The sequence below is a fragment of the Podarcis pityusensis genome (genome assembly GCF_964106645.2).
Source record: "Podarcis pityusensis genome assembly, chromosome: 7".
NCBI lineage: Eukaryota > Metazoa > Chordata > Lepidosauria > Squamata > Lacertidae > Podarcis > Podarcis pityusensis.
In genome coordinates, this window is record NC_138031.1 from 3,667,335 (window position 1) to 3,693,600 (window position 26,266).

General features: G+C 48.2%; 2 protein-coding genes and 1 long non-coding RNA gene across 3 annotated transcripts in view; 2 read left to right on the forward strand and 1 right to left on the reverse strand.

Moving 5' to 3' along the window:
- The window catches only part of RHPN1 (rhophilin Rho GTPase binding protein 1), a 154,893-nt gene that overhangs the window by 118,674 nt on the left and 9,953 nt on the right, over positions 1-26,266 (reverse strand). The window lies entirely within an intron of this gene.
- Positions 915-11,302, forward strand: LOC308480932 (lymphocyte antigen 6E-like). The gene is made up of 3 exons (XM_081012930.1): positions 915-1,177; positions 4,337-4,456; positions 9,673-11,302. Exons 1-3 carry the CDS (start codon positions 1,123-1,125, stop codon positions 9,828-9,830), a joined length of 333 nt encoding a protein of 110 aa, XP_080869056.1. The 5' UTR covers positions 915-1,122; the 3' UTR covers positions 9,831-11,302.
- The window catches only part of LOC308480976, a 74,753-nt gene continuing 70,119 nt past the window's right edge, over positions 21,633-26,266 (forward strand). Inside the window, exon 1 of the long non-coding RNA XR_013988377.1 lies at positions 21,633-21,939. This is a non-coding gene — a long non-coding RNA (uncharacterized lncRNA). The remainder of the gene's footprint in view (positions 21,940-26,266) is intronic.

Sequence of the window (26,266 nt, forward strand, 5' to 3'; positions counted from 1 at the left end):
ACCTTCTGCCGGGCGCGCAAGGCTTGCAGACACTCGCCTGAAGAACGGGGAGCCCTCCGGAGGGCTCCCCGTGCTTCGGGCGACAAGCTGCCGCCCGAAGCCTCGCGCGCTCGGCGGGACCTCCTGCCGGGCGCGCAAGGCTTGCAGACACTCGCCCGAAGCACGGGGAGCCCTCCGGAGGGCTCCCCGTGCTTCGGGCGACAGGCTGCTGCCCCAAGCCTCGCGCGCTCGGTGGGACCTCCTGCCGGGCGCGCAAGGCTTGCGGACACTCGCCGGGGCTGCAGGCTGCTGCCTGCAAGCCTTGTGAGCCCGCGGGAACTCCCACCGGGCTTGCAAGGCTTGCGGATAGCTTCCTGAAGCCTGGAGAGCGGGAGGGGTCGGTGCACACCGATGCCTCTCGCTCTCCAGGCTTCAGCGAAAGCCTGCATTCGCTCCATAGGACGCACACACATTTCCCCTTCATTTTTGGAGGGGAAAAAGTGCGTCCTATGGAGCGAAAAATACGGTAAATAATAAATTGTTGTTGTTGTTGTTGTTGTTGTTGTTGTTGTTGTTGTAGTATTTTTTTTTATTTATACCCTGCCCATCTGGCTGGGTTTCCCCAGCCACTCTGGGCAGCTTCCAACTGGATATTAAAAACACAATAAAAGGTCAAACATTAAAAACTTCCCTAAACAGGACTACCTTCAGATGTTTTCTAAAAGTCTGGTAGTTGTTCTTCTCTTTGACATCTGATGGGAGGGCATTCCACAGGGCGGGTGCCACCACCAAGAAGGCCCTCTGCCTGGTTCCCTGTAACTTGGCTTCTCTCAGGGAGGGAACCGCCAGAAGGCCCTCAGCACTGGATCTCAGTGTCCGGGCTGGATGATGGGGGTGGAGATGCTCCTTCAGGTCTACTGGGCCAAGGCAACAAATGATTTCTGGAAGCAACACTTGCTCCTGGCGATGGGCTGTTCCCGAAGGCACGGCACTTGTGAGTCACCCTCCCACATTCCATTGTTCACAGACGTTCCCTTCCAGCTGGGAAGGAGTACAGATGCTCAGTCCATCGCCCCGGCACACCTCAAAAGTTTATGATCAGCCCCGGAGGATCCAGTTCAAGGCAAAGGGGATTCCTTGAAGATGAAGACCTGCTTCCTTGTCCCTCTCTGCATGCTGCTCCTCTGCACAAATGAAGGTAAGCCTGCCCAGCTTTGACAGCACAAGCTGCTAGTCCCTCCTGATTCCAAGAACGGTGGAATTGGGCTGTTTTTCAGGAAACGCAGACCAGCCTCAGGCACGGATGGGGCTAATCGTTTCCAGCTCAGCCCAGCTCACCTGCCTGCGTGGATGGCAGGAATTTGTTAGCATTCCTAGCAAAGATGTTGTAAAACCCAGATCACTACGATAAGTCTCTGATACTGTAGAAAGTGTGTGTGTGATCTGTCAGGCCATCTGTCAGCGAACCTATATTGCAGGGGATTGGATGACCACAGAGCCTAGGACTTGCCGATCAGAAGGTCGGTGGTTCGAATCCCCGCAATGGGGTGAGCTCCCGTTGCTCGGTCCCTGCTTCTGCCAACCTAGCAGTTCGAAAGCACGTCAAAGTGCAAGTAGATAAATAGGTACCGCTCCGGCGGGAAGGTAAACGGCATTTCCGTGCGCTGCTCTGGTTCACCAGCAGCGGCTTAGTCATGCTGGCCACATGACCCGGAAGCTGTACGCCGGCTCCCTCGGCCAGTAAAGCAAGATGAGCGCTGCAACCCCAGAGTCGGTCACAGCTGGACCTAATGGTCAGGGGTCCCTTTACCAGCTCAACAAGTCAACGACTCTTCTTCAAGTCTCCGTCTCAAATAGGATTTTGTACAGCAAAAGGGCAACACAAGGACTCGTGGTACAGTCTCCGAGAAAAGGAACAAATGACCCCTTTGTCCTGGAACTGGGAGCCTCATCCCACTAGCCAGCCTTTCTCAACCTGTGAGTCCCCAGTTGTTGTTGGACTACAACTCCCATCATCCCAGAGCTCAATTATTTTGTAGCACAAATAATCAAAATCCTAGCATTTATTGATTTATAGGGTTTAGGGACGCAGGTGGCCCTGTGGGTTAAACCACAGAGCCCGGGGCTTGCCAATCAGAAGGTTGGTGGTTTGAATCCCCGCGATGGGGTGAGCTCCCGTTGCTCGGTCCCTGCTCCTGCCAACCTAGCAGTTCGAAAGCATGTCAAAGTGCAAGTAGATAAATAGGTACCACTCCGGCGGGAAGGTAAACGGCGTTTCCATGCGCTGCTCTGGTTCTCCAGAAGTGGCTTAGTCCTGCTGGCCACATGACCCGGAAGCTGTCTGCGGACAAATGCCAGCTCCCTTGGCCAGTAAAGCGAGATGAGCGCCGCAACCCCAGAGTCGTCCGCAACTGGACCTAATGGTCAGGGGTACCTTTACCTTTAGGGTTTACCTGCATCTATAACAATATTGGTGTTGAGGTCTGGGAGGAAAGGTCTTAGTGGCTAGTCTATGACAAGAGAGTGTTGGACCACCAGGAAGGATGGGTGGGAAACGCGAGTCTATTCTATTTCTGGGGATCTTCTGGGCTGGTGCAGAAACACAGAACGGCTGTAACTCATCCTTAAATGCTTTTGCTTTAATTCTTTTTTTGAAATAACTTTTTATTTGATTTTCCAAAATATAAACATACAACAAAAACAATTCCCAATCTAATTATCAAGATTACTCTGAATCTCCTGACTTCCTGCCATCCCTTCCACAGGTCCTATTGATTCTATTTTCAACTGCATATCAACACTTCTCCAGTTTTTCATCTTCCTAAATTATCTGTATGTTCTGTTACATTACAAGTGTGTTTACAATCCTGCTAATGTTTTTGACCTGTTTACAATGATTTTGCATATACATTATAACTGTGCTTTTTTTCCTCTTAAAAAAATGTTTAGGGGGTACTCTCATTTTGACTGAGAAAATCACCATTTCATAGTTCAAATCAGGAAAAATAAATACAGTAAATGGACAAAAGTACAAAGATTCACAAAATGTTTAGGGGTATTCACCCCCCTGGGTCCCCCCAGAAAAAAAGCACTCAATTATATACATTTCCCATTCTTTTTTAAATTTCTTGTCTTCTTGATTCCTGAGCTTCCCAGTTAGTTTTGCCATTTCGGCATAGTCCATCAACTTGATTTGCCATTCGTCTCTGGTCGGGGCTGTCTCTTCCTTCCATGTCTGGGCTAGTAGCATCCGAGCGGTACCACTGTATATCATTTCCCAAATGTTTTTAGTTACATGTCCACCACATATGACAAAAAGTACCTTCTTTTTCTTTACATTCCCAGCGTACAGTGGTGCCTCGCAAGACGAAAAGAATCCGTTCCGCGAGTCTCTTCGTCTTGCGGTTTTTTCGTCTTGCGGTTTAGCGGATTAGCGCTATTAGCGGCTTAGCGGGCTTAGCGGATCAGCTGATAAGCGGCTTAGTGGCTTAACGGATCAGCTGTTAAGCGGCTTAGCGGATCAGCTGATAAGCGGCTTAGCGATCAGCTGTTAAGCAGCTTAGCGGCTTGGGAAAAAGGGGGGGGGGAGGAAAAAAACCCCGCAGGAACTCGCAAGACATTTTCGTCTTGCGAAGCAAGCCCATAGGAAATTCGTTTTGCGAAGCACCTCCAAAACGGAAAACCCTTTCGTCTAGCGGGTTTTCCGTCTTGCGAGGCATTCGTCTTGCGGGGCACCACTGTATATTGGTACTTGTTCTATACATTTTTGCTAACTTTACCGGGGTCAAATACCACCGGTACATCATTTTCATAATGTTTTCTTTCAGTAAAGAACATGCCGTAAATTTCAGACCTGCTTTCCATAGCCTCTCCCAGACTGTCATTTGTATACAGTGGAACCTTGGGTTATGTCACCCTCGGGTAACGTAAACTTCGGGTTGCGAAAGTGGCAAACCCAGAAATGTTTCACCGCTCACGCATGTGCAGAAGTGATCCTCTGGTTGAGAAAACTTTGGGATACGGCCAGACCTCCAGAACGGATCCAGAGGTACCACTGTACAGTGGTACCTCGGGTTAAGTACTTAATTTGTTCTGGAGGTCTGTTCTTAACCTGAAACTGTTCTTAACCTGAAGCACCACTTTATCTAATGGGGCCTCCTGCTGCCGCCACGCCGCCACCGCATGATTTCTGTTCTCATCCTGAAGCAAAGTTCTTAACCTGAAGCACTATTTCTGGGTTAGTGGAGTCTGTAACCTGAAGCGTATGTAACCTGAGGTACCACTGTATTATGTCCCACATCTTTCTCCCTATGTATCATCACATGCTTTTGCTTTAATTCAATAATTCTTTCCCCAGTTCACCCGCTGTGGTGCTTCACGTGCGAACCATCGTCCAGCAACTGGTCTTGTCTGAAGGCCACCAAGTGCTCAGAGAATGACAAGCACTGTCTGACCACAGTCGCCTCTTTCAGGATTGGTAAGTTGAAAGCAGGTTTCCAGTTCAGCAAGACAATTAACCCATTTTTTAAGCTCTAAATGTTGCAGCGAAAGCAACAACAACAACAATATATTATTTATACCCCGCCTATCTGGCTGGGTTTCCCCAGCCACTCTGGACGGCTTTCAACAGAATATTAAAATACAATAGTCTATTAAACATTAAAAGCTTCCCTAAACAGGGCTGCCTTCAGATGTCTTATAAAAGTCTGGTAGTTGTTTTTCTCTTTGACATCTGATGGGAGGGCGTTCCACAGAGCGGGCACCACAACCGAGAAGGCCCTCTGCCTGGTTCCCTATAACTTGGCTTCTCGCAGGGAGGGAACCACCAGAAGGCTCTCGTAGCTGGACCTCAGTGTCCGGGCAGAATGATGGGGGTGGAGATGCTCCTTCAGGTATACTGGTCTGAGGCTGTTTAGGTCTTTAAAGTTCAGCACCAACACTTTGAATTGTGCTCGGAAACGTACTGGGAGCCAGTGTAGGTCTTTCAAGACCGGTGTTATGTGGTCTCGGCGGTCGCTCACCAGTCTAGCTGCCGCATTCTGGATTAATTGCAGTTTCCGGGTCACCTTCAAAGGTAGCCCCACGTAGAGTGCATTGCAGTAGTCCAAGCAGATAGTCCAAGCAGGAGATAACCAGAGCATGCACCACTCTGGCGAGACAGTCCGCGGGCAGGGAGGGTCTCATCCTGCGTACCAGATGGAGCTCATAAACAGCTGCCCTGGACACAGAATTGACCTGTGCCTCCATCGACAGCTGTGAGTCCAAAATGACTCCCAGGCCGTGCACCAGGTCCTTCAGGGGCACAGTTACCCCTTTAGGAACAGGGAGTCCCCCAAACCTGCCTTCCTCCTGTCCCCCAAAAACAGTATTTCTGTCTTGTCAGGATTCAACAAAGCAACATTTGGTCATGTGCTTTTTGGGCAGAATGTTGCAGGATCGATGCCAGGAAACAGGGAATTATCTTCACATGTGGTGGGGGTGTAAATATGTTCAATATTATTTTTCGCAAAAGGAGATAACAGAAATCACTGGGTTAAAGCTGACGGAAAGTCCAGAGGTAGCATTATTATCAATTTACAATGGGTGTGGAAGGTTCGCAGGCTATGAAGGACTCGCTCACAAATTTATTGACAGCTGCACGAATTATTATAGCTAGGAAGTAGAAGGGGCAAGCAGAATATAAAATGGAAAAATGGTATAAAGAGGTGTGGGATATAGCTATTAATGATAATTTAACATGTGCCATTAAGGTAAGATAGGGAATATGCAGGAGAAATGATTTTGAAGAAATATGGAAGGTGTTTGTAGATTTTGTCCTGTTAAAAAGGAAAGGGGTCAAACCATTGCAAGAGGTGTTAAAATTGCGGGAGGTTGGATAACTACAATGGAATGGTCTTGGTGGTGAGGTGCACATTTTTATTTTATTTATTTACTTTGTTCAAACAAACAAACAAACAAACAAACAAACAAACAAACATTCTCAGGAGGGGTGGCATTTGGGACCCACCTGGTAACTGAGATCCTGGTCTCCTGCCCTGAAATCTAGCCCTTTTTGCAGAAACTGTCAATCCTTGCCAAATTCCAGCTCAAGGTAACAGGGCTGTGGAAGAACCCTCCTTTTCTGTTTGAGACTGTCCCACCAACCACCACCAATGGAAAGCTTTTAATTGCCCAGCCCAGGAGATTGCTGATTTCCCCGCATCCACTACTGGCAAACAGGAAGGCCTGTTTTTATCTAGCACATAAAAACACGAGAAGAACCTGCTGGATCAGGGGCCATCTAGCGCGGCATCCTCTTACAGGGACTAACCAGATGCCCCAATGGGAATCTGGGTGCAAGAGCTACTCTCCCCTCCTGCGGTTTCGGGCAACCGGTGCTAAGCCACTTTAGTTAACTGTGAGATATTAAATGCAGGTCACAAGTCTCAGGGTCCTCAGACCCTTCAAAATACAGTCTGAACAAAATTGGTGAAGCAGCAAAGAATTTATTGATTGCAACAGCATTCTTGCAAGAACAGGGGCCCGAAATCAGGCACATCCAAATCCATCAAAACACAAGCTTATATCACCGATCCTCGAATACAAGGTTCCCTTCTCTGCTCCCCATTGGCTGGGGACATGCAGGGTTTACTGCCTATCACGACCACCTACCGTATTTTTCGCTCTATAAGACACACTTTTCCCCTCCTAAAAAGTAAGGGGCAATGTGTGTGCGTCTTATGGAGCGAATGCAGGCTGCGCAGCTATCCCAGAAGCCAGAACAGCGAGAGGGATCGCTGCGCAGCGCTCCCTCTCTCTGTTCTAGCTTCTGGCTTAGCCGCACGAAGCCTCTTCAGGGCAGGGGGAGCCTTCATCCCGCTGCCCTGAAGAGGCTTCGCACGGCTATCCCTGAAGCCAGAACAGCTGCGCAGCGCTCCCTCTTGCTGTTCTGGCTTCTGGGATTCAGAATATTTTTTTTCTTGTTTTCCTCCTCTAAAAACTAGGTGCGTCTTATGGTCTGGTACGTCTTATAGAGCGAAAAATACGGTAATTAAAATACTAAAATCCATGCCTTTGTTGTCATCTCCCATTCCTCTGAATTTCACGACCACCACTCATGATTATTTTTGCGTGGACAGGCGGAGTCTCCCAAACCCTAGGCGGCCCCCGTGTGGAATAACGACTCAAGACAACGTGCTATGGGATTAAAATTGGCCACAACTTTATTTTGTTTCAGATGTGGGTAGACCTAGGCCCAGGCACTGGGTGTTTATCCCTCCCAGGCCCCCGCCAGGGATCTGGGGAACATCAGGGTTATCCAAAGTGTGTATGGGGGGGGGGTTGGCTCTGGAGAACATATGTTCAAGCAGAGAGAGCCCGCCCCAGTTACGCTGCCGTCGTAGGGGAGAGCAATGACGACCTCTAGGTGTACGGCCAACGCCTCCCCTCAAACAACCCCTTTAACGGGGAATCGCCGCCGCAAAGAGAAGGGGGGCATGGTCACTGCTACCCACCCACCCCCATTTAGGGAAGATAGGCTAAAGGATTCCGCCCAAGGCCTGATACCGCCAAAGTTGTGACGTTTTGCTATGGGAAAGGCAAACCAGCCAATGCAGGAGAATTCCTTTCCGGTCCTTCAACAGCGACGTTGATGTAGCAGCGCCCGCGTACCTGTGGAGAAAAGGTTAACCTGCAAAAGAAGTCTTAACTGAGGGGGGGTAGGGTGGGAGAAGCTCTGGAGCCAACTGACGATTCCCAGGTAAGATCCTCCCCCTATTGTGTGGGCAGGTAGTCCCTCCCCCTACCTGGCCTGATCACCTTGGCAATGCCTCCCCAGGCAGGATTGGGCAACTAACAAAACAAAACAACACAAGCAACACGATGACCAGTATACTAGATCGCACTGCAATTCTTATTGCATAATATACATAATTTGGTACAACAACAACAAAATGTGTACACTTGTAAATTCTCTAATATGTTTGAAATCAAATGAACACAGGTCTGTCAATCTTTGGAAGTCCGTAGAAGTATAATAAATCTATAGTTGAAACAGTAATAGATGCTATCCTGTGGGCTAAGTGGTAAAACTTTTTAGGTGTTCATGGTGCCGAAGTCGTAAGTAAATAACAACGTAGACAGTGATCCTGGATAATCTGACCTCCAGGTATCCCACCTGGGGAAGGCGAAGCCAAGCCTGTGCTAATTAATGGTGCCGCTTAGGGTCCAGGGGGCTGTCCATGACCACGCAAAGGGCGCCCCCCCATTTAATGTGGGGAGCGGTCATTGTTCATGCTTTCAGGTGTTTTACACATTGACTCAAGCGATAAAGCCACATTCTGAGCGGGTTCTCCATCTGCTGACGATGTTGGGATTTGAGTTCCCACCAGCTGTGAGGAAGCAGCACATTGTAGACATCATGTGATGTCTCTGAGCATGAGACAGGAAGTCCCAGCTAGTGTAACGCAGCTGGTGGGAACTCAAATCCCAACATCCTCCCCCATTTGAGGCAACACTAGCTGCGAAAACAAGTGCAGCATCAAGAGAGAAAAACAAACAGTTGTTACACACATAATAAACCCCTGTTGTCCCAGCTCCATCTTTGGAACTACCTACGACTGGATCCACCAGTTCAAATCTCTGGTTACCTGTCTTCCAAGGAACTAGAGCTTCTACTCTACCTTGGTTAGGGAGAATTGTGTTGCGCCTTGCAACCTCCAGGGGTGGCTTTGTCTCTGACTTGGACAAACCTTGAACCTGGCTTGAGTTGTTAACTACAGCTATACATGCAACAGCTGAGTTCTCAGTGTAACTTGAGAACGTACTTTCACTTCTGAGGTAGAAGTTGGGAGTTGAGCCGTAGCTGCTCAGGAGAGCAGACATGCTTGTATTAGCTCCATGTACAGTCTTAATACAGTGGTGCCTCGCAAGACGAAATTAATCCGTTCCGCGAGTCTCTTCGTCTTGCGGTTTTTTCGTCTTGCGAAGCACAGCTATTAGCAGCTTAGCGGCTTAGCGGCTATTAGCGGCTTAGCAGCTTAGCGGCTATTAACGGCTTAGCGGCTATTAACGGCTTAACGGCTTTAAGAAAAAGGAAACAAACTCGCAAGAACTCGCAAGACGTTTCGTCTTGCGAAGCAAGCCCATAGGGAAATTCGTCTTGCGGAACGACTCAAAATGGAAAACTCTTTCGTCTAGCGAGTTTTTCGTCTTGCGAGGCATTCGTCTTGCGGGGCACCACTGTATAGTAGTGAGTTTTACTACGGACTGTCTCTTTCTTCTGTCATGGAATGCCAGAAGATTGGTGTGCTCCTCTCAGGAGGGAGGGGTCACTTATTGCCGGTCTCTCTGAGGGAGGGAGGATTCCAGCCAGAGAGTGACCACCGGAGAGAAGCCCCGGTGTCTTGGGAAGTTGGCACCCATCCCGGGGGCGTTTTTCCAACAGACACATGCAGATAAGTTGCAAGCTGCCCAGTTTTTCGGGTGTTCTAACCACAAGCTTCTAAAGTTTTAAGCAAGTCCGCGGTTGTCTAACTGGAGCAACCATTTGACTTTTTGAAAAGGCAAGCAAGCAACCTTTTCCTTTTGGTCCCTGGAAAAAAAGCAACACATTTTTTATTCCTCACAATAATCTGTAAACTGTTTTCTCCTTGCAACCCAGGTGGGGCCAGTAGAATAACGCTTTCCCCTTCTCTTCCCCTTTCCATTTTGAAGGCTTCTTGACTGTCAGAAAGAGAATCACCAAGAAGTGTTCGCCGAGCTGCCCGAATCTGAACATGGATATGGGCATTGGTGCCTTCGAGACGTCCTGTTGCCAAAGTTCCCTCTGCAACCTTTTCGGACACATCACAGCTAAAAACGAGACCCGGTGACGGGCTCTGTGTTCGGATCTGTGTTCAGATGCGACCCACTTCCTGGTGGCCATTTGAGAAGCCATCTTAGCAAAGGGCTGCCAGGTCTCAAGGCCAGATCTGCCATTTTCATCCCGTCCTCCTAGGGGTGCAGTGATAAAACTGCTATCATATCCGATGATGTTCCCCAAGAAACCCAAAGCTTTGCAGGATTATAGAAACAGATATACAGTAGTACCTTGGTTCTCAAACTTAATCCGTTCCAGAAGTCTATTCCAAAACCAAAGCGTTCCAAAACCAAGGCGCGCTTTCCCATAGAAAGTAATGCAAAACAGATCAATCCGTTCCAGACTTTTATAAACAACACCAAAACAGCAATCTAACATGAATTTTACTATCTAACGAGATCATTGATCCATAAAATGGGCCCTACTAAAGCAAATAGTCTAATTGGTCAATATCTAAAAGATATCGAGCATCAGAACAACCAAGCCACTATAAGGAAATTCTGCCCTTGGTATGTTCATTTTCCACCTCTCCGTTTTGATTCTCTGGCCCCATATCTGCACAAACTTATTATCCCAAAATACAGATGTGCTTTCACACTTGAACCATAGAATTGTAGGGCTGGAATGCCCCCCCCCCGAGGGTCATCTAATGCAAACCCGAATCAGTCATTTTTGACTTAACAGTAAATACTGCTCTGAAAATTTATCATCCCCAAAATGAAACCTCCATCTGGTTGTAAAATTAAGATTATACTAGCAAGAACGAGTCTTTCTGTAAAAAAAAAAAAAAAGATTTAAATCAAGTCTTACTGACTAGTGATTTAAATTGTGATTTAAATCAAATCTGTCAACCTGCTCAATGAGGGAGACTGCCAGTGAAAAAATTAAAAGCTTCTGGAACACAGTGTATAACGAGCTTAAAAACATGTTTAAGTGTAACTTTATGAAAAATACAGAAGCTTTTCTACTAGGGATAACGAACACAGGTATAGCAAAGAAGATGAGAAGGTATTCCTCTATGCCACAGGAGCAGCAACAATCCTAATTGCTAAAAACTGGAAAAAAGAAATTGTGCCAACAAAAATGGAATGGCAAGACAAACTGTTAGAGTATATTGAACTGGCTAGTTAACGGAGGCAATTAGAGATCACACTAGACAAGAGTTTCAAAAAGCATGGGGAAAATGCAGAGAATACGTCACAAAACAGTGCCCTAAAATACATACCTGGAATTGTTTCGATTAATGTCTGCAGGAGACTTTGTGGATATTTAAGTTATAATTAGAAAAATCTTAATAATTATCCATAAAGGAAACAGTTTATAAGAAGTAAATAAGGAGGCCAAGTACAAGATAAAGGAAGTCGTTTAGTTGGTTCTTTGTACTGTTGTATGTTATGCTCATTGTATTTCCGTATTGGGGGTGGTGGTGGGTTTATGTCATGTTGTAAATAAAATTTTCAAAAAAATTATATTAAAAAACAAAAACAAATCCACCCTGCTTCCAAGTGACCTGTTTTCTGCACATCCATCCTGATTCGCTTGCAGGTTGGTTGGATAACGTTGCATTGAGCAACCGTCTCGCCAGAGTGGTGCATGCTCTGGTTATCTCCCGCTTGGACTACTGCAATGCGCTCTACGTGGGGCTACCTTTGAAGGTGACCCGGAAACTACAACTAATCCAGAATGCGGCAGCTAGACTGGTGACTGGGAGTGGCTGCCGGGACCACATAACACCGGTCTTGAAAGACCTACACTGGCTCCCAGTACGTTTCCAAGCACAATTCAAAGTGTTGGTGTTGACCTGTAAAGCCCTAAACGGCCTCGGCTCAGTAGAGCTGAAGGAGTGTCTCCACCCCCATCGTTCTGCCCGGACACTGAAGTCCAGCTCCGAGGGCCTTCTGGCGGTTCCCTCGCTGCAAGAAGCAAAGCTACAGGGAACTAGGCAGAGGGCCTTCTTGGTGGTGGCGCCTGCCCTGTGGAACCCCCTCCCACCAGATCTCAAAGAGATAAACAACTACCTGACATTCAGAAGACATCTTAAGGCAGCCCTCTTCAGGGAAGTTTTTAATGTATGACATATTAGTGTATTTTTGGTCTTTGTGGAAGCCGCCCAGAGTGGCTGGGGAAACCCAGCCAGATGGGCGGGGTACAAATAATAAATTATTATTATAAATTATTATCGAGCAAGTCTACGAGGCGGCTGTGTTTGTATTACTGCGTACTGTTCTGGTCGCCTCACCGCAAAAAGGATAACGTAGAGTTGGAGAAGGTGAAGAAAAGGGCAGCCAAAATGATCCACAGGGTGGTGCAACTCCCCCCGTGAGAAAAGGACCCAGCATTTGGGACTTTTTCATTTAGAGAAAGTGTGAGCAGGAGCCGACATGATAGAAGTTTATGAAATTATGCCTGGCATGGGGAGAGTGGATGAGAAATTTTTTTCCCCCTCTCTCAGCAGCCAGCTGGAGAAAGGCGGGAATAAATGGAAGAGTGCTGCCCCCCTGTGGCCAATATATGACAAGCCTCCAATGTGTGGTTTTCTTATACAGTGGTCCCTTGGTTCTCAAACTTAATCCGTTCCGGAAGTCCGTTCCAAAACCAAAGCGTTCCAAAACCAAGGCACGCTGTCCCATAGAAGGTAATGCAAAATGGATTAATCCATTCCAGACTTTTATAAACAACCCCTAAAACAGCAATTTAACATGAATTTTACTATCTAGCAAGATCATTGATCCATAAAATGAAAGCAATAATCAATGTAAAAAGGTAAAGGGAACCCTGACCATTAGGTCCAGTCGTGGCCGACTCTGGGGGTGTGGCGCTCATCTCGCTTTACTGACCGAGGGAGCCGGCGTACAGCTTCCGGGTCATGTGGCCAGCATGATTAAGCCGCTTCTGGCGAACCAGAGCAGCGCATGGAAACGCCGTTTACCTTCCCGCCGGAGCGGTACCTATTTATCTACTTGCACTTTGACGTGTTTTTGAACTGCTAGGTTGGCAGGAGAATAATCAATGTGCTGTACTATAAAATAAACAAGACAGCATTGTAGATGATAAAAATTAAAATTATTATTATTTTCTTACCAACACTGATGATAGTCATTGTTTGGATGGGGGGCTTTTATCCATTTCTGCGGTCACACAATCAATCAATCAGTAGCTGAACTGGGCTTGCTAATTGACTGATGCTGTTCCATGGGAGACCGGTGATCGTCCTGAGCCAGCTGGGGGCCTGCCTGATGCCCCCGTCTCCCTGGCAGTATCCCAACAAAAACGTCCCTTCCTCCTTTGCAGCTGATCACCGTTGCACAGTGGCCGCTGGTGTCCTCTGGGGCTGGTGGGGGGTGTAATGGTGGAGGCCAACAGTAGGGGGCGCCAGAGCCAGTTCACTTCACCCTCCTCTTCCCTTCTGAGTCCTGCGAAAAGGCAGCACTGAGACTAAGCAGGAAGAAGCCAACGGCCAGGGCACCCCTAGTACGTAGGCAGGTGGGGGCTGGCCGAGGTTCGTGGGCCAGTGCCCCATTCACTCTCATGGACCAGCCCCCACTACCCTTGCAAACAGGCCTTGTTCCAGACTGTTGTAAGAGCAGCATCCTCCCTCTCCTCCCAAGGTGGGGGTCTGTGGGCAGAATTCCTGCACTGCGGAGGGTTGGACTACAGGACCCTTGGGTGTCCCGTACAACTCTTTGATTCTAGGTGTCTGTGTAACTTCTCTGCAGTGCTGGATTTACGTATAAGCTAAAGAAGCTATAGCTTAGGGTCCCTGTCTCTTGGGCCCCCCAAAAAAATTTAAAGGGAAGAAACTGGATGTACATTTCCAAAACATAAAATAAAAAACAAATAGAATAAAACCTACATACAGCAACAGTGTTTTGTGTTATGTAGGCTCCTATGATGTAAGTCATGGGCCCCGCCTGCTAGCCTGCTCCCTAAAATATCACTGGTTTGCTCCTTTCTATATATAGGGTGCCTACATTCTGCTTTTATGATTATTAGTAGTTTGCACCAGATATTTGCACCTATTATTATTTCATGTTATAGCAAGTTTGTAGAGACTAGATTATGAGTCTTTGTAAATTGTGTTTCTAAAGGAACTTTTGCTATTGCCAACTGCCAATGTGTTTGCATAATTACAAACTATTTTATGTTAGAGCTTAATAAATATTTCACTATTAATATACTTCTTAATTGCATTTCAGTTCAATGAAATTCAGTTCACTTTGATAAAATACGTATTTTGTTATGTGCAAATGGCTTTAGATACCTATTAGGTCTATAAATTACCATCTAGCATATAAGGTAAAGGTAAAGGGACCCTTGACCATTAAGTCCAGTTGTGACCGACTCTGGGGGATTTGAACCGCCGACCTTCTGATTGGCAAGTCCTAGGCTCTGTGGTTTAACCCACAGCGCCACCCGCACCCCACATTCACATATATTCAACGCAAAAAACAGCAACCATTTGTTGTTGACAAAGGACCATAGCTGTCAACTTTCAGATTTGAAAATAAGGGATCAGCAGCCTCACCTGTCCTGGGGACAGTCTACGGGATATCTAACAATCCGGGATAGCAGCAGGAAGCAGCGGGAAACGGTGCTGGAATAAGTGAATTTCCTGCAAAAAAAGGGAAGGTTGACAGCTATGCAAAGGACAGCTGGACATATAAAGGGCCCCATTATCTTCAAACCTAAATCCAGCCCTGCTTCTGTGCATCATTTCCTCCCAGCTTGACAGAACCTTCAAATCAGAGCCAAGAAGATTCGCGGAGCTCCTGTATTCTCCGTCACCAAAGAACGTCTGCAGTGACTGTCTAGATGCCAACTCCCAAATACAAGAGAGTCCCAATTTGCTGGAATCTTTTCCTGTTAGCAGCGTGGTGGCTTTGACATCAAATGCCCACTAGGGGGAGCTTTAGAACAAAGGCTGTGGCTACATGGGAAAATATTATAGTCAAATGAAATAATAATAATAATAGCAGCCAGGATTGGAAATAAAAGCAAAGGAATCATAAAGTCATAAAGGAATGTAATGTAGGATACATGTTATAGAAATAAGTATTACATTTAAGGCAGTAGATCGATTTGAACATGGAAGTAAGGATGAAAACTCAATACGTTAAGCGAATATTGCACTGAAACTGAATTGAATTTATTATATGAATATCAATAAAAAATTATGGGGGGAAAGAACAAGTTGTCCTCTTGCTCTGCAATGCAGAGATCGCGAGTGGGAGCTGCAGCCATGAGTGGATGCAGCAGATTTTAAAGGTTAATATCCAGCTGAAGGTGGGACACGGGTGGCGCTGTGGGTTAAACCACAGAGCCTAGGACTGGCCGAGCAGAAGGTCGGCGGTTCGAATCCCTGCGACGGGGTGAGCTCCCGTTGCTCGGTCCCTGCTCCTGCCAACCTAGCAGTTCAAAAGCACGTCAAAGTGCAAGTAGATAAATAGGTACCGCTCCGGCGGGAAGGTAAACGGCGTTTCCGTGCGCTGCTCTGGTTCGCCAGAAGCGGCTTAGTCATGCTGGCCACATGTATGCCGGCTCCCTCAGCCAATAAAGCGAAATGAGCGCCGCAACCTCAGAGTCGGCCACGACTGGACCTAATGTTCAGGGGTCCCTTTACCTTTACTATCCAATTGAAGCGAGAACGTTTTCCTTTTAGGAGTGGAAACACATTTGGAAAAGGACTTGGAAAAGACTATGGGAGATTATTTCAATACATGATTGCAGCGGCGAGATTCTTATGGGCCCCACAAGCAGTCAAACACTCACTCTTGTTCTTCCAGCATGACGTTCTGGTGAGCTTATCTCATTCAACTCCCAAACAGTCCTGCAAGGTAGATTAAGCAGAGATGATGAGTGGCCTTCATTTAGCAGTGCCTCCGCCCCCAACTAAACTTCGTAGCTGAGTAGGAATTTGAACCCAGGTCAGCTTGGCAAGTCCAACATTGCATCTATTCTCCCATACATGGTAGTTGGCGTGACATGAGAGTGTTGTGTTCTGGCTTTGGCATGCTATGAGATTTGCTTGCTGGGATGCTAACATTGTAATTGCGACCATTTTGCTTCCTTCTTTCCCTGTCTCTCAAGTTCGGGAAAGGGCCACCAAAACAGTTAAGCAGATGGAGGAAGAAAGGCTGCAGCGTTTGGAGAAAAGGTGAAAAAGAAGAGACACGACAGGAATTTATAAAATGATGACCGGCATGGAGAACGCGGATAGAGGAACAATTAATCCCTCTCTCATAACATGAGAATTCACGGACATTTGATGCAGCTGAATGTCGGATGATTCGGGACAGAGAAAATGAAGTTTTTTTCTGTTCAGCGCAGTTAAGACTGCGGAACTCCTTCCCACAGGATGGCCACCAACTTGGATGGCTTTATTTATTCAGTTTTAAATTCAGTTTTGCAATACACATTTGAATTTAAACATTAATCATAAACATAAACATATAGGATTATCTGAACCCTTAGAATTTCCTCCACCCCTCCATGGTTTCCATTGTCAAACTTTTTCTACTGCATCTGATCGTTTCTCCATTTATCTTAAAAAATTCATGATTTTTTTAACCTTGGTTTTTCATACATTACAAGTGTTGCTATGATCCTACCAAAGTTTTTAGTTGTTTACAGTGTTCTCTTAGATAACTTATAATTGTTCCCTATTCCTTGTTAAATGTTTTATCTTCCTGGTTTCTGATTTTCCCGGTCTTTTTCGCCATTTCGGATGTAATCCATCATCTTGGTCAGCCATTCGTCTCTGGTTGGGACTTTATCGTCTTCCCATCTGCGCTGCTGTCCCAACTTGGATGGTTTTAAAAGACGACAAGACAAATTCTTTTTCTTTCTTTCTTTTTTAATAATAATTTTTATTGAGTTTAACATATTTATCCTAATCACATTTTGTTACGTACAACAATAACCTTAAACATTGCTCGACTGAGCACCGACCTCCTTCGTTCCCTCTTTCTGACTTCCAAACATCTTTACTTCTTAGCATCTCTATAATCCCCTTTTTACTTTCTATCTTCCTTTTACATTTCACCTCATTATATGTAAATCAGCTCCTTATATTCACGTTACAAACATTTCAACTCAAACCTACAAATGTTTTCAAACGTTTGCAATTTTCTGCATTTTAATGTTTTAATGTTTCATTGTTTCAATGTTGTATTTTGATCTTGTTTTTAAGTTGTATTCATTCAACTTGTTGTTATTATTGCTTGTTAGCCGCCCAGAGCCTGGCCTTGGCTGGGGAGGGCAGGGTATAAATAAAATTTATTATTATTATTATTATTATTATTATTATTATTATTATATAAAATATAAATTTGCTCCAGTCCTTTTGAAACAGTTCGTCAAGCCGATTCCGGATCTTCCCCGTCAGCTTTGCCAACTCTACATATTCCACCATCTTTATCTGCTATTCTTCCAATGTTGGAAGTTCCTGCTGACTACGAGTCGTGATGGTTTTGCACTGCCTCCACGCTCAGAGGCATTTACCGTATTTTTTGCTCCATAAGGCGCACCGGACCATAAGGCGCACCTAGTTTTTAGAGGGGGAAATCAAGAAAAAAAATATGACCCCCCCCCAGCCCCAAAGAGCAAAGAAGCCAAGACAGTGAGCGGGTCCATCCCGCTCGCTGTCTTGGCTTCTGCCATAGCTACGCGCAACCTCTCCGGCTGGGAGGGGCTGCGCGTGGCTATGGCAATACCCCCACCTCCCGCAAAAGCCCACAGGAGCCACGCAACCTTTAAGGAGCGCGCGGCTCCTGCGGGCTTTTCTACGAGGAGGGAGAAGGGACTGACTGGCCGTGTCAGTCCCTTCTCCCTCCTGGGGAAAAGCCCGCAAGAGCCTCGCGGAGCTTGTGTGCGGCTCTTGGGGGCTTTTCCTGCCTGCCTCCCCCTTGCATTCGCTCCATAAGACGCACACACATTTCCCCTTACTTTTTAGGAGGGAAAAAGTACGTCTTATGGAGCGAAAAATACGGTAGGTTTCTAAATAGCAGTTTCTGGAAACCTCAGGAGGGGAGAGTTGCTCTTGTGCTTGCAGGTTCCCCACAAACATCTGACTGGCCACAGCGAGAACAGGATGCTGGACTAGTTGGGTCACTGGCCTGATCCTGCAGGCTCTTCCAAGCTCGCCCACCTCTTTAGGGCCGGTTTCCTATGTTGCATGGCAAGGTAAACTGCAACCGGTGTCTGCCTCGTGCTTCAAACTGGTTTTCATATTGCATTTTCAAGTTGCTGCAACTTGCCCTGGGTAAGGGTAGGTAAGAAATCAAATAAACAACAACAACTCATGACACACACAGGCAGCAATGAGGAAAAAGCAGGACCATGAATTCCAATTCCATTTTCCCGTCTCCTATTAAAATGTGTTTTGCAGAGATCTAACTGGGCAGGGTCTGATGCAAACATACATTAGTATTCTGAAATGCAAACCAGTTCTTAGTACGGCAATTCAAGTCAATTAAATTGAAATTAATACATACTGCATCGATTTAAAAAGATCATGAGGATGTGCTGTATAAGAACATTAAAAAGCCCTGCCCGATCAGAGCAAAGATCCGCTTAGCCTGACAACCCTCTGCGTGAAACCATGGAGGGCTGCTGCCAGTCAGAGTAGACACTATGGAGCTGTGGACAGCTGGCATAAGGCAGGTTCTTTTGACCTCAGGCCAAGGTGCACATGCCAGGGCCATCCTCACAACAAAGCTGTATGGCAGAGTAGAATATAGGACATAGCCTTATACTGTCTGCACTGACTGGCAGTGATGGTTCGTTGGGATTTCAGGCAGGGGTCCCCCCCCCCCAGCTTACCAGAACCTGGTATGCTCTGCCGCTGAGGGGTATGTTCACATTAGCACCTTTGAGCACAGTGAAGTTGAAGCTGATGTGTGTTCACATCAGCACAGCTTCTTTAGTGTCAGATTCGTTTCTGTTTGTGTAGTCACCAGGGGCCGTTGACAGGGCAGGGGTGTCTTCACCCTATGTTTGCATAGGAATGAACGTTGGAAAAAAGCCTCCAGGAAGGGTGCCAACTTCCCGAGACAACGGGGCCTCTCTCCGGTGGTCACTCTCTGGCTGGAATCCTCCCTCAGTCCAGAGAGACCAGTAATAAGCGACCCCTCCATCCTGAGAGGAGCACACTCATCTTCTGGTATCCCATCACAGAAGAAAGAGACAGTCAGTAGCCTACACACTACTTTATTCAGACTGTACACGCAGCTCTTACAAGCATGTCTGCTCTCCTGAGCAGCAAACACAAGAGTCTACGACTCGACTCTTCACACACTTCGACTCAGAAGCGAAAGTAACTCTCTGGTTACATGAGAACTAGCAGAGACTTCCTGTCTCACGCTCAGAGACATCACATTGTAGCTGCTCTTCGCAGCTGGTGAGATATAAAAATCCCAACAATGAATTTGGAGCCGCTTAAGGGCTCCAGAGCTGGTTTGATAAACAAGACATCAAACAGTAATCATAGAAGGAAGGAGAGTCGGCCACCGTCCGAGGAAGTCTGTTCCACTGCCAAACAGCTCTTAATGCCAGAAAAATCTTCCTAATGTAGAGTTGGAATCTCATGCAATATAACAAAGTACAGGGTATCTATCTATCTATCTATCTATCTATCTATCTATCTATCTATCATCTATCTATCATCTATCTATCATCTATCTATCTATCTATCTATCTATCTATCTATCTATCTATCTATCTATCTATCATCTACCTATCTATCTATCTATCTATCTATCTATCTATCTATCTCTATCTATTTTTTTATTGGAAATTTTATTTACAACATAACATAAACCCCCACCTCTCCCAATACAGAAAACCACCCTCATTAAATGTGAACATAACATACAGTGAGCATAACATACAACTATACAAAGAACCAACTAAAAGCCTTCCTTTATCCTGTATCTGCCCTCCTTATTTACTTCTTATAAGCTGTTTATGAGTAATTATTAAGATTTTTCTAATTCTGACTTAAATATCCACAAAGTCTCCTGCAGACATTACTCGGAAAAGTCCAGGTATATATTTTAGGGCACTGTTTTGTGACGTATTCTCTGCATTTCCCCCATGCTTTTTGAAACTCTTGTCTAGTGTGATCGCGAATTGCCTCTGTTAACTAGCCAGTTCAGCAGTTTGTCTTGCCATTCCTTTTTTTGTTGGCACAGTTTCTTTTCCCCAGTTTTTAGCAATTAGGATCCTTGCCGCTCCTGTGGCATAGAGGAATATTTTCTGATCTTCTCTTGCTATACCTGTGTCCGTTATCCCTAGTAGAAAAGCTTCTGTATTTTTCGTAAAGTTATACTTAAACCTATTTATTTTGGATAATGTCGTGTGAACACAGATGAAAGACCCAGCACTGGGAAATCGGGGGGGGGGGGGGTAAAAGGGAGTGTGAATACAGCCCAAGCTATTTCACCACACTGCAAAAGGCAGGGACCTTCTTCTCCCTGGAGTGGATTCATGGCTCACTCTAAGAGGGTAATTTACATTGCAATTTGCATGCAATCGCGTTAAGCCCCATTATTAGTTTCGGGGCGTCTCCCAAACACCACCTGCTAGGCATCCTGACTCAATCACACATGAGCTATGGGGACGCCTTAGGAGCGAGAGAAACCGGGTGCAAATTGATGCTAAATATAGCTTGTGCCAATTAGGGAGTCGGGAGCAAGAGTTGCAAAACCAGAAGGCCCATGCAATGAAGGCATGTTTTATTTGCATAGGAACATACCAAGAGCCTGCAGGATCAGGCCAACGGCCCACCTAGTCCAGCACCCTGTTCTCACAGGGGCCACCCCGATGCCTATGGGAAACCAGCAAACAGAATTCGAACTCAAGAGCAAATCTCTCCTCCTGTGGCTTCAGCAACTGGTGTTCAGAAGCATTTACTGTCTCTGACTGGGGAGACAGAGCACAGTCATCCTGGATAGTAGTCATTGATAGCCATGAATTTATCCAATCATCTTTAAAAGAAATCTAGGTTAGTGGCTGTGGCAATCACACAGGGTCCCCGGACGTTTATCGGTCTATTGCTCCCTGTGCCACCACTGTGCTCGCTTCCCCACTGCCACCAACCAGTTAAGTAAAGGTACCCTTGACCATTAGGTCCAGTCGTGACCGACTCTGGGGTTGCGGTGCTCATCTCGCTCTATGGGCCAAGGGAGCCAGCGTTTGTCCGCAGACAGCTTCCGGGTCATGTGGCCAGCATGACTAAGCCGCTTCTGGCAGTGCACGGAAATGCCGTTTACCTTCCTGCCAGAGTGGTACCTATTTATCTACTTGCAATATGACGTGCTTTCGAACTGCTAGGTGGCAGGAGCTGGGACCGAGCAACGGGAGCTGACCCCGTCACAGGGATTTGAACTGCTGACCTTCTGATCAGCAAGTCCTAGGCTCTGTGGTTTAACCCACAGCGCCACCCGTGTCTCTCACCAACCAGTTACTCTCTGGTAAAACATAAATTATTATTATATTTAGTCTGGATGCAGGGATTCCAGATCTTACAGCTTGGTCATTTCAAGCGGGGCTTGTCCCTCCCTGAAGTGCAGTCAGCCTTCAGCCTGCCCGCCCAAGATAATAATAATAATAATAATAATAATAATAATAATAATAATATATTTATACCCTGCCCATCTGGCTGGGCTTCCCCAGCCACTCTGGGCGGCTTCCAAAAAAACATTAAAATACTGTAATACATCAAACATTAAAAGCTTCCCTAAACAGGGCTGCCTTCAGACGTCTTCTGAAAGTCTGTTAGTTGTTGTTCTCTTTGACATCTGGTGGGAGGGCGTTCCACAGGGCGGGCGCCACCACCGAGAAGGCCCTCTGCCTGGTTCCCTGTAACTTGACTTCTCGCAGCGAGGGAACCACCGGAAGGCCCTCGGCGCTGGACCTCAGTGTCCGGGCAGAACGATGGGGGTGGAGACGCTCCTTCAGGTATACTGGACCGAGGCTGTTTAGGGCTTTAAAGGTCAGCACCAACACTTTGAATTGCGCTCGGAAACATACTGGGAGCCAATGTAGGTCTTTCAAGACCGGTGTTATGTGGTCTCAGCGGCTGCTCCCAGTCACCAGTCTAGCTGCTGCATTCTGGATTAGTTGTAGTTTCCAGGTCACCTTCAAAGGGATCCCTGTCTTCCTTCTTATTCCCAGCACATCTTGCCCCGGAGTATTTTTTCCTGTCACTTTACACCCAGTTACCCTGGCAGCCTTCCAAACCCGTCTCTTTTCACACCACAGGGCAGGGCGAAGGACGGTTCTCATGCTTCGCCAATGGCCCTCAATAGCCTGTATTGTTTCTTAATGGCCCTTGCTTGGCTATGTTGTTTTGCAAGGGCTAGCCCAGGAATTTCTCTGCAGCTTCACATCCCACGTAATCAAAACCCTACCATATATTAATTACTAGGGTTTTTTATATTTTTTATAATAATTTTTAAATTATAATCCAATGATAGCCTCATTATAACAATGCCAATTTAAAATACGATTACTACTTTCAATCATTCAAATACCATGTGTCAGAGCTGCTTCCAGATCCTAGCTCACAGAGGATCACGCTAGCCAGCGATCATTAAATAAAAGTCTTTATTGAGTTACAGTTTCCATTCTCAAGCTGCTGCGTGCAACTCTACGTCTCATGGTTAGATCGGCGAAGCTCCATCTGAGTCTCCGCCCCTTGTACACCAACTTAATATCCTAGCCTTGCTCCACCTTTTCCGCCTGACTGTTCTTCTCTGGGTCCCTCTGCCCCCCGGGGTCTCTTCCTTCCGGGATTCCTCTGACGCTGACCCCCCTGACTCTTCTCCCTCCTTTCGGCGGGCTTTAGGACCTGGCTCCCTTTCCGGGCTGCCTACTGCGCCACCTTCCTGTGCATTTGAACTTGGCACGCGCGCCCAACCTTCCACCTTCCGTCTGACCGTTTCTTCGCTCCCCGATGGAGGTGTGGCCACTCCTGACTCGTGCCCTCCCCCCTGTTGTGAGCTGCCAGCGCTTGATCCCTGGCGCCCTTCCTCTTCCCTGCTCTCTGGCGGTGACGCTGGTCCTGATTTCCAACTGCTCCCCTCTGAGTCCCCTCTGGCTCTATCTTCCTGGGGTGTCCCCCTAGGCTCCCCCCTTGCCCTGGCCACTGGTGCTCCTTTCTGTGAATCTTCTGATTCACTGGAAAGACTCGGAGATCTCGGGTCGTCGTCATCACTCATCTTTTCTTCTGCCTCCTCTCCCTCGCTCTCTGTTTCCTCCCTTGCCCTTGCCTCTGCTCCTGAACCCCTGACATCCATCCCCCCCTCGAAGCCCCCTCTTCCCCCCTCCCCTCCTTCCGGTGCGGGATCTGGGTGCTGCCGTGTCAGGGGGACGAATGTCGGATACAGTTCGCTTCCCGTGGCGGGCCGCCATCCGAAGTCTTCCGGTTCTTCCTCCCTGCTCTCGTTGACGACGGTCACCTCCGCTTCCATCTCTGTGCCGCCGTGCTCGAAACCCGGGTCGTCCCCGAAAACGTCCATGTCCGTCTCTCCCTCGTTGCCTTCTGGAGACGTTGCTCGTCCTGGACCCTCCAGCCACCTTCTGCGGAACTGCTCCTCTGGTCGATCATCCCACCAATACGAGGGTTCTGAAGCAGATCCCGAGGGTGACCCCTCCGGGGAACGGGCGTCTCGTGTCGGTTCCTCGTCCGAGTCGAACCCCCGGAACGTGCTGGCTGAAAGCGTGGGCGTGAAAAGCCAGTCGTCGAAAAAGTCTGCTGGCATTGGCCTATGTGGGAAGAGGGCATGAAACTCTTCTTTGAGCAGAGGTTCGTCTAAAGCGTAGCCCGGCACCCAGCTGTTGGCACTGGCCGGGGTGCCCTCCTTGGCGAGAAGGTATTCTACCCCCTCTTCCCCCCATCTGGAGTCCAAAATCTCCGTGACTTCGTTGATGCGCTCCTCCTGTGCCACTCCCCCTTGCCCGGTTCTCTCTCGGAGCGGACCCGGTGCCGTTCCTGGTTCCTGAAACCTGTGAGGTGCCTTGTAGGGAGTGAGCACCGATCTGTGGAACACCGGATGCATTCTGGAACCCTCCGGAAGAGCCAGCCTGAAAGCCACCGGGTTGACCTGTTCGTCGACTTGGTAGGGCCCCAGTTGTTTATGCCCTAGTTTCTTCTTCGCCAACGACCTGGCCGGCACTGCGTGGGCTGCTAACCAGACCCAGTCTCCCACATGGATCTCTTCGCCAACCCTTCTGTGTTTGTCCGCTTGTACCTTGTATGCGTGTTTAGCCAGCTCCAGGTGCCGCCGCAGCTGATCGTGGACCTCCTGCAACTCCGACGCGAACGCATCTGCTGTCTGCGGCTCCCCCTCCCCCATTCTTTCCAGTCCCGGGAAGGTTCTAGGGTGCCTCCCGTTGTTGGCGAAGAACGGCGTGACCCCCGTGGACACGTGCTTCGTGTTGTTGTAGGCGAACTCGGCGAGAGGCAGGTAATCCACCCACGTCGCAGGCTGTTGATTCGCATAACATCTCAGGTACTGCTGCATGATGGCATTGACCCGCTCCGCTTGCCCGTTGGTCTGCGGGTGTCTAGCCGACGCCAGGTTGATCTTGACGTTCAGGAAGCCCATCAGCCTCTGCCAGAAGTTTGAGATGAACTGTCGCCCTCGATCGGACAGAATAGACCGCGGCAGACCGTGAACCTTGAACACGTGGTCTATGAACAGTTTGGCGGTTTGTTCCGCCGTGGCCACCTTCGCACACGGAATGAAATGTGCCATCTTGGAGAACAAATCCACCACCACCAGCACAGCCGTCTTGCCCCTCGAGCTGGGCAGATCCGTGACAAAGTCCAGGGCCACTCTCTCCCATGGCTCGAACGGAGTTTGCAGCGGTTCCAGCAGTCCGGCCGGCGGTCTGTGCACTGGTTTGGACCTCTGGCAGGTGTCACACCTCGCCACGTAGTCCGCGACTTCCCCTCTCATTCCGGGCCACCAGAAGTCTCTGGCTACTAATTCCACCGTCTTCTCCTTGCCAAAGTGCCCGGCAGTGGGCGCGTCGTGCAGCTGCTGCAGTACCTTGGCGCGAAGTTCGTCTCCCGGCACGTAGATGGCCCCTTTACGGATGAGCAAACCATCTCGCAGCTGGAACTCGTCGGTCGCTGCCGTGCCCCTGTGCACCTCTGCCATCTTTGCTTGCGCGAAGGAGTCATCCTGCAACGCTCGTCGCACCGCATCCAGGTCAACTGTCGCCGCCGCGCACGCCCACACTGTCGGTGCGAAGATGTGCATGGCGGCCGCTGGCGTTGCCTCCTCCAGATACTGTGGCTTACGGGAGAGAGCATCCGCCATGATGTTGGTGTCCCCCGGGACATACTCTATTCGGAAGTCGAAATTCGCAAAGAACTCAGCCCAACGTATCTGCCTCTGGTTCAGGAACTGTGCCGTGCGCCAGTGCTCTAGATTCTTGTGGTCCGTGCAGACCTGCACCGTGCGCTTGGCGCCGATCAGGAAGTGCCTCCACGCTTTGAACGCTGCATGAATGGCCAGCAACTCCCTGTCCCAGATGGTGTAGTTCTGTTCGGACTTGCTGAGCTTCCTTGAGTAAAACGCTCCCGGCCTCCAAACCCCCTGCGGGTCTTTCTGCAGCAGGACTGCTCCCACGGCTCTGTCCGAAGCGTCTGTCTCCACCCTCATCGGCCTGCTGGGGTTGACATGAAGCAGCTGCTCTTCCGACGCGAAGAGACGCTTGAGTGCCTGAAAGGACTGCTCCGCCTGCTCTGTCCAGATGAACTTCTTTTTCTTGGAGCTGAGCGTGTCCGTGATGGCCGCTGTCTGCATCGCAAAGCCTTTGATAAACTTGCGATAGAAGTTCGCGAAGCCGACAAACCGTTGGACCTCCTTCCGGTTGCGTGGGCTTTTCCAATCCAACACTGCTCGGACCTTGGCGCTGTCCATGGCGAGCCCTTTATCAGACAACTTGTAGCCCAGGAAATCCACCTCGGTCACGTCGAATTGGCACTTCTCCAGCTTGGCGTAAAGCCTATGTTGCTGTAGCCTGCTCAGCACTTCCTTGACGTGTCTGTCATGCTCCTGCTGCGATTCCGAAAAGATCAGGATGTCATCCAAGAAACAGACGCACGTCTTGTAGAGGAGCCCCGCCAACACGTGATGCATGAAAGCTTGAAAAACGTGGGAGCCATTTTGCAATCCAAAAGGCATAACTCTATATTCGTAGGTGCCCAGGGGCGTGAACATGGCTGTCTTCCACTCATCTCCCTCCCGCATGCGAATGAGGTTGTATGCCCCTCGCAGGTCCAACTTGGTGAACACTCTGCCCTTCCGTACCTTTGCGAGGAGGTCGTCGATTCGGGGCATGGGGAAGTCCGATGGCTTGGTCACACTGTTCAAGATGCGAAAGTCCACTACAAGTCTTTTTTGGGGCGTGTCCCGCTTCTTAACAAAGAATACC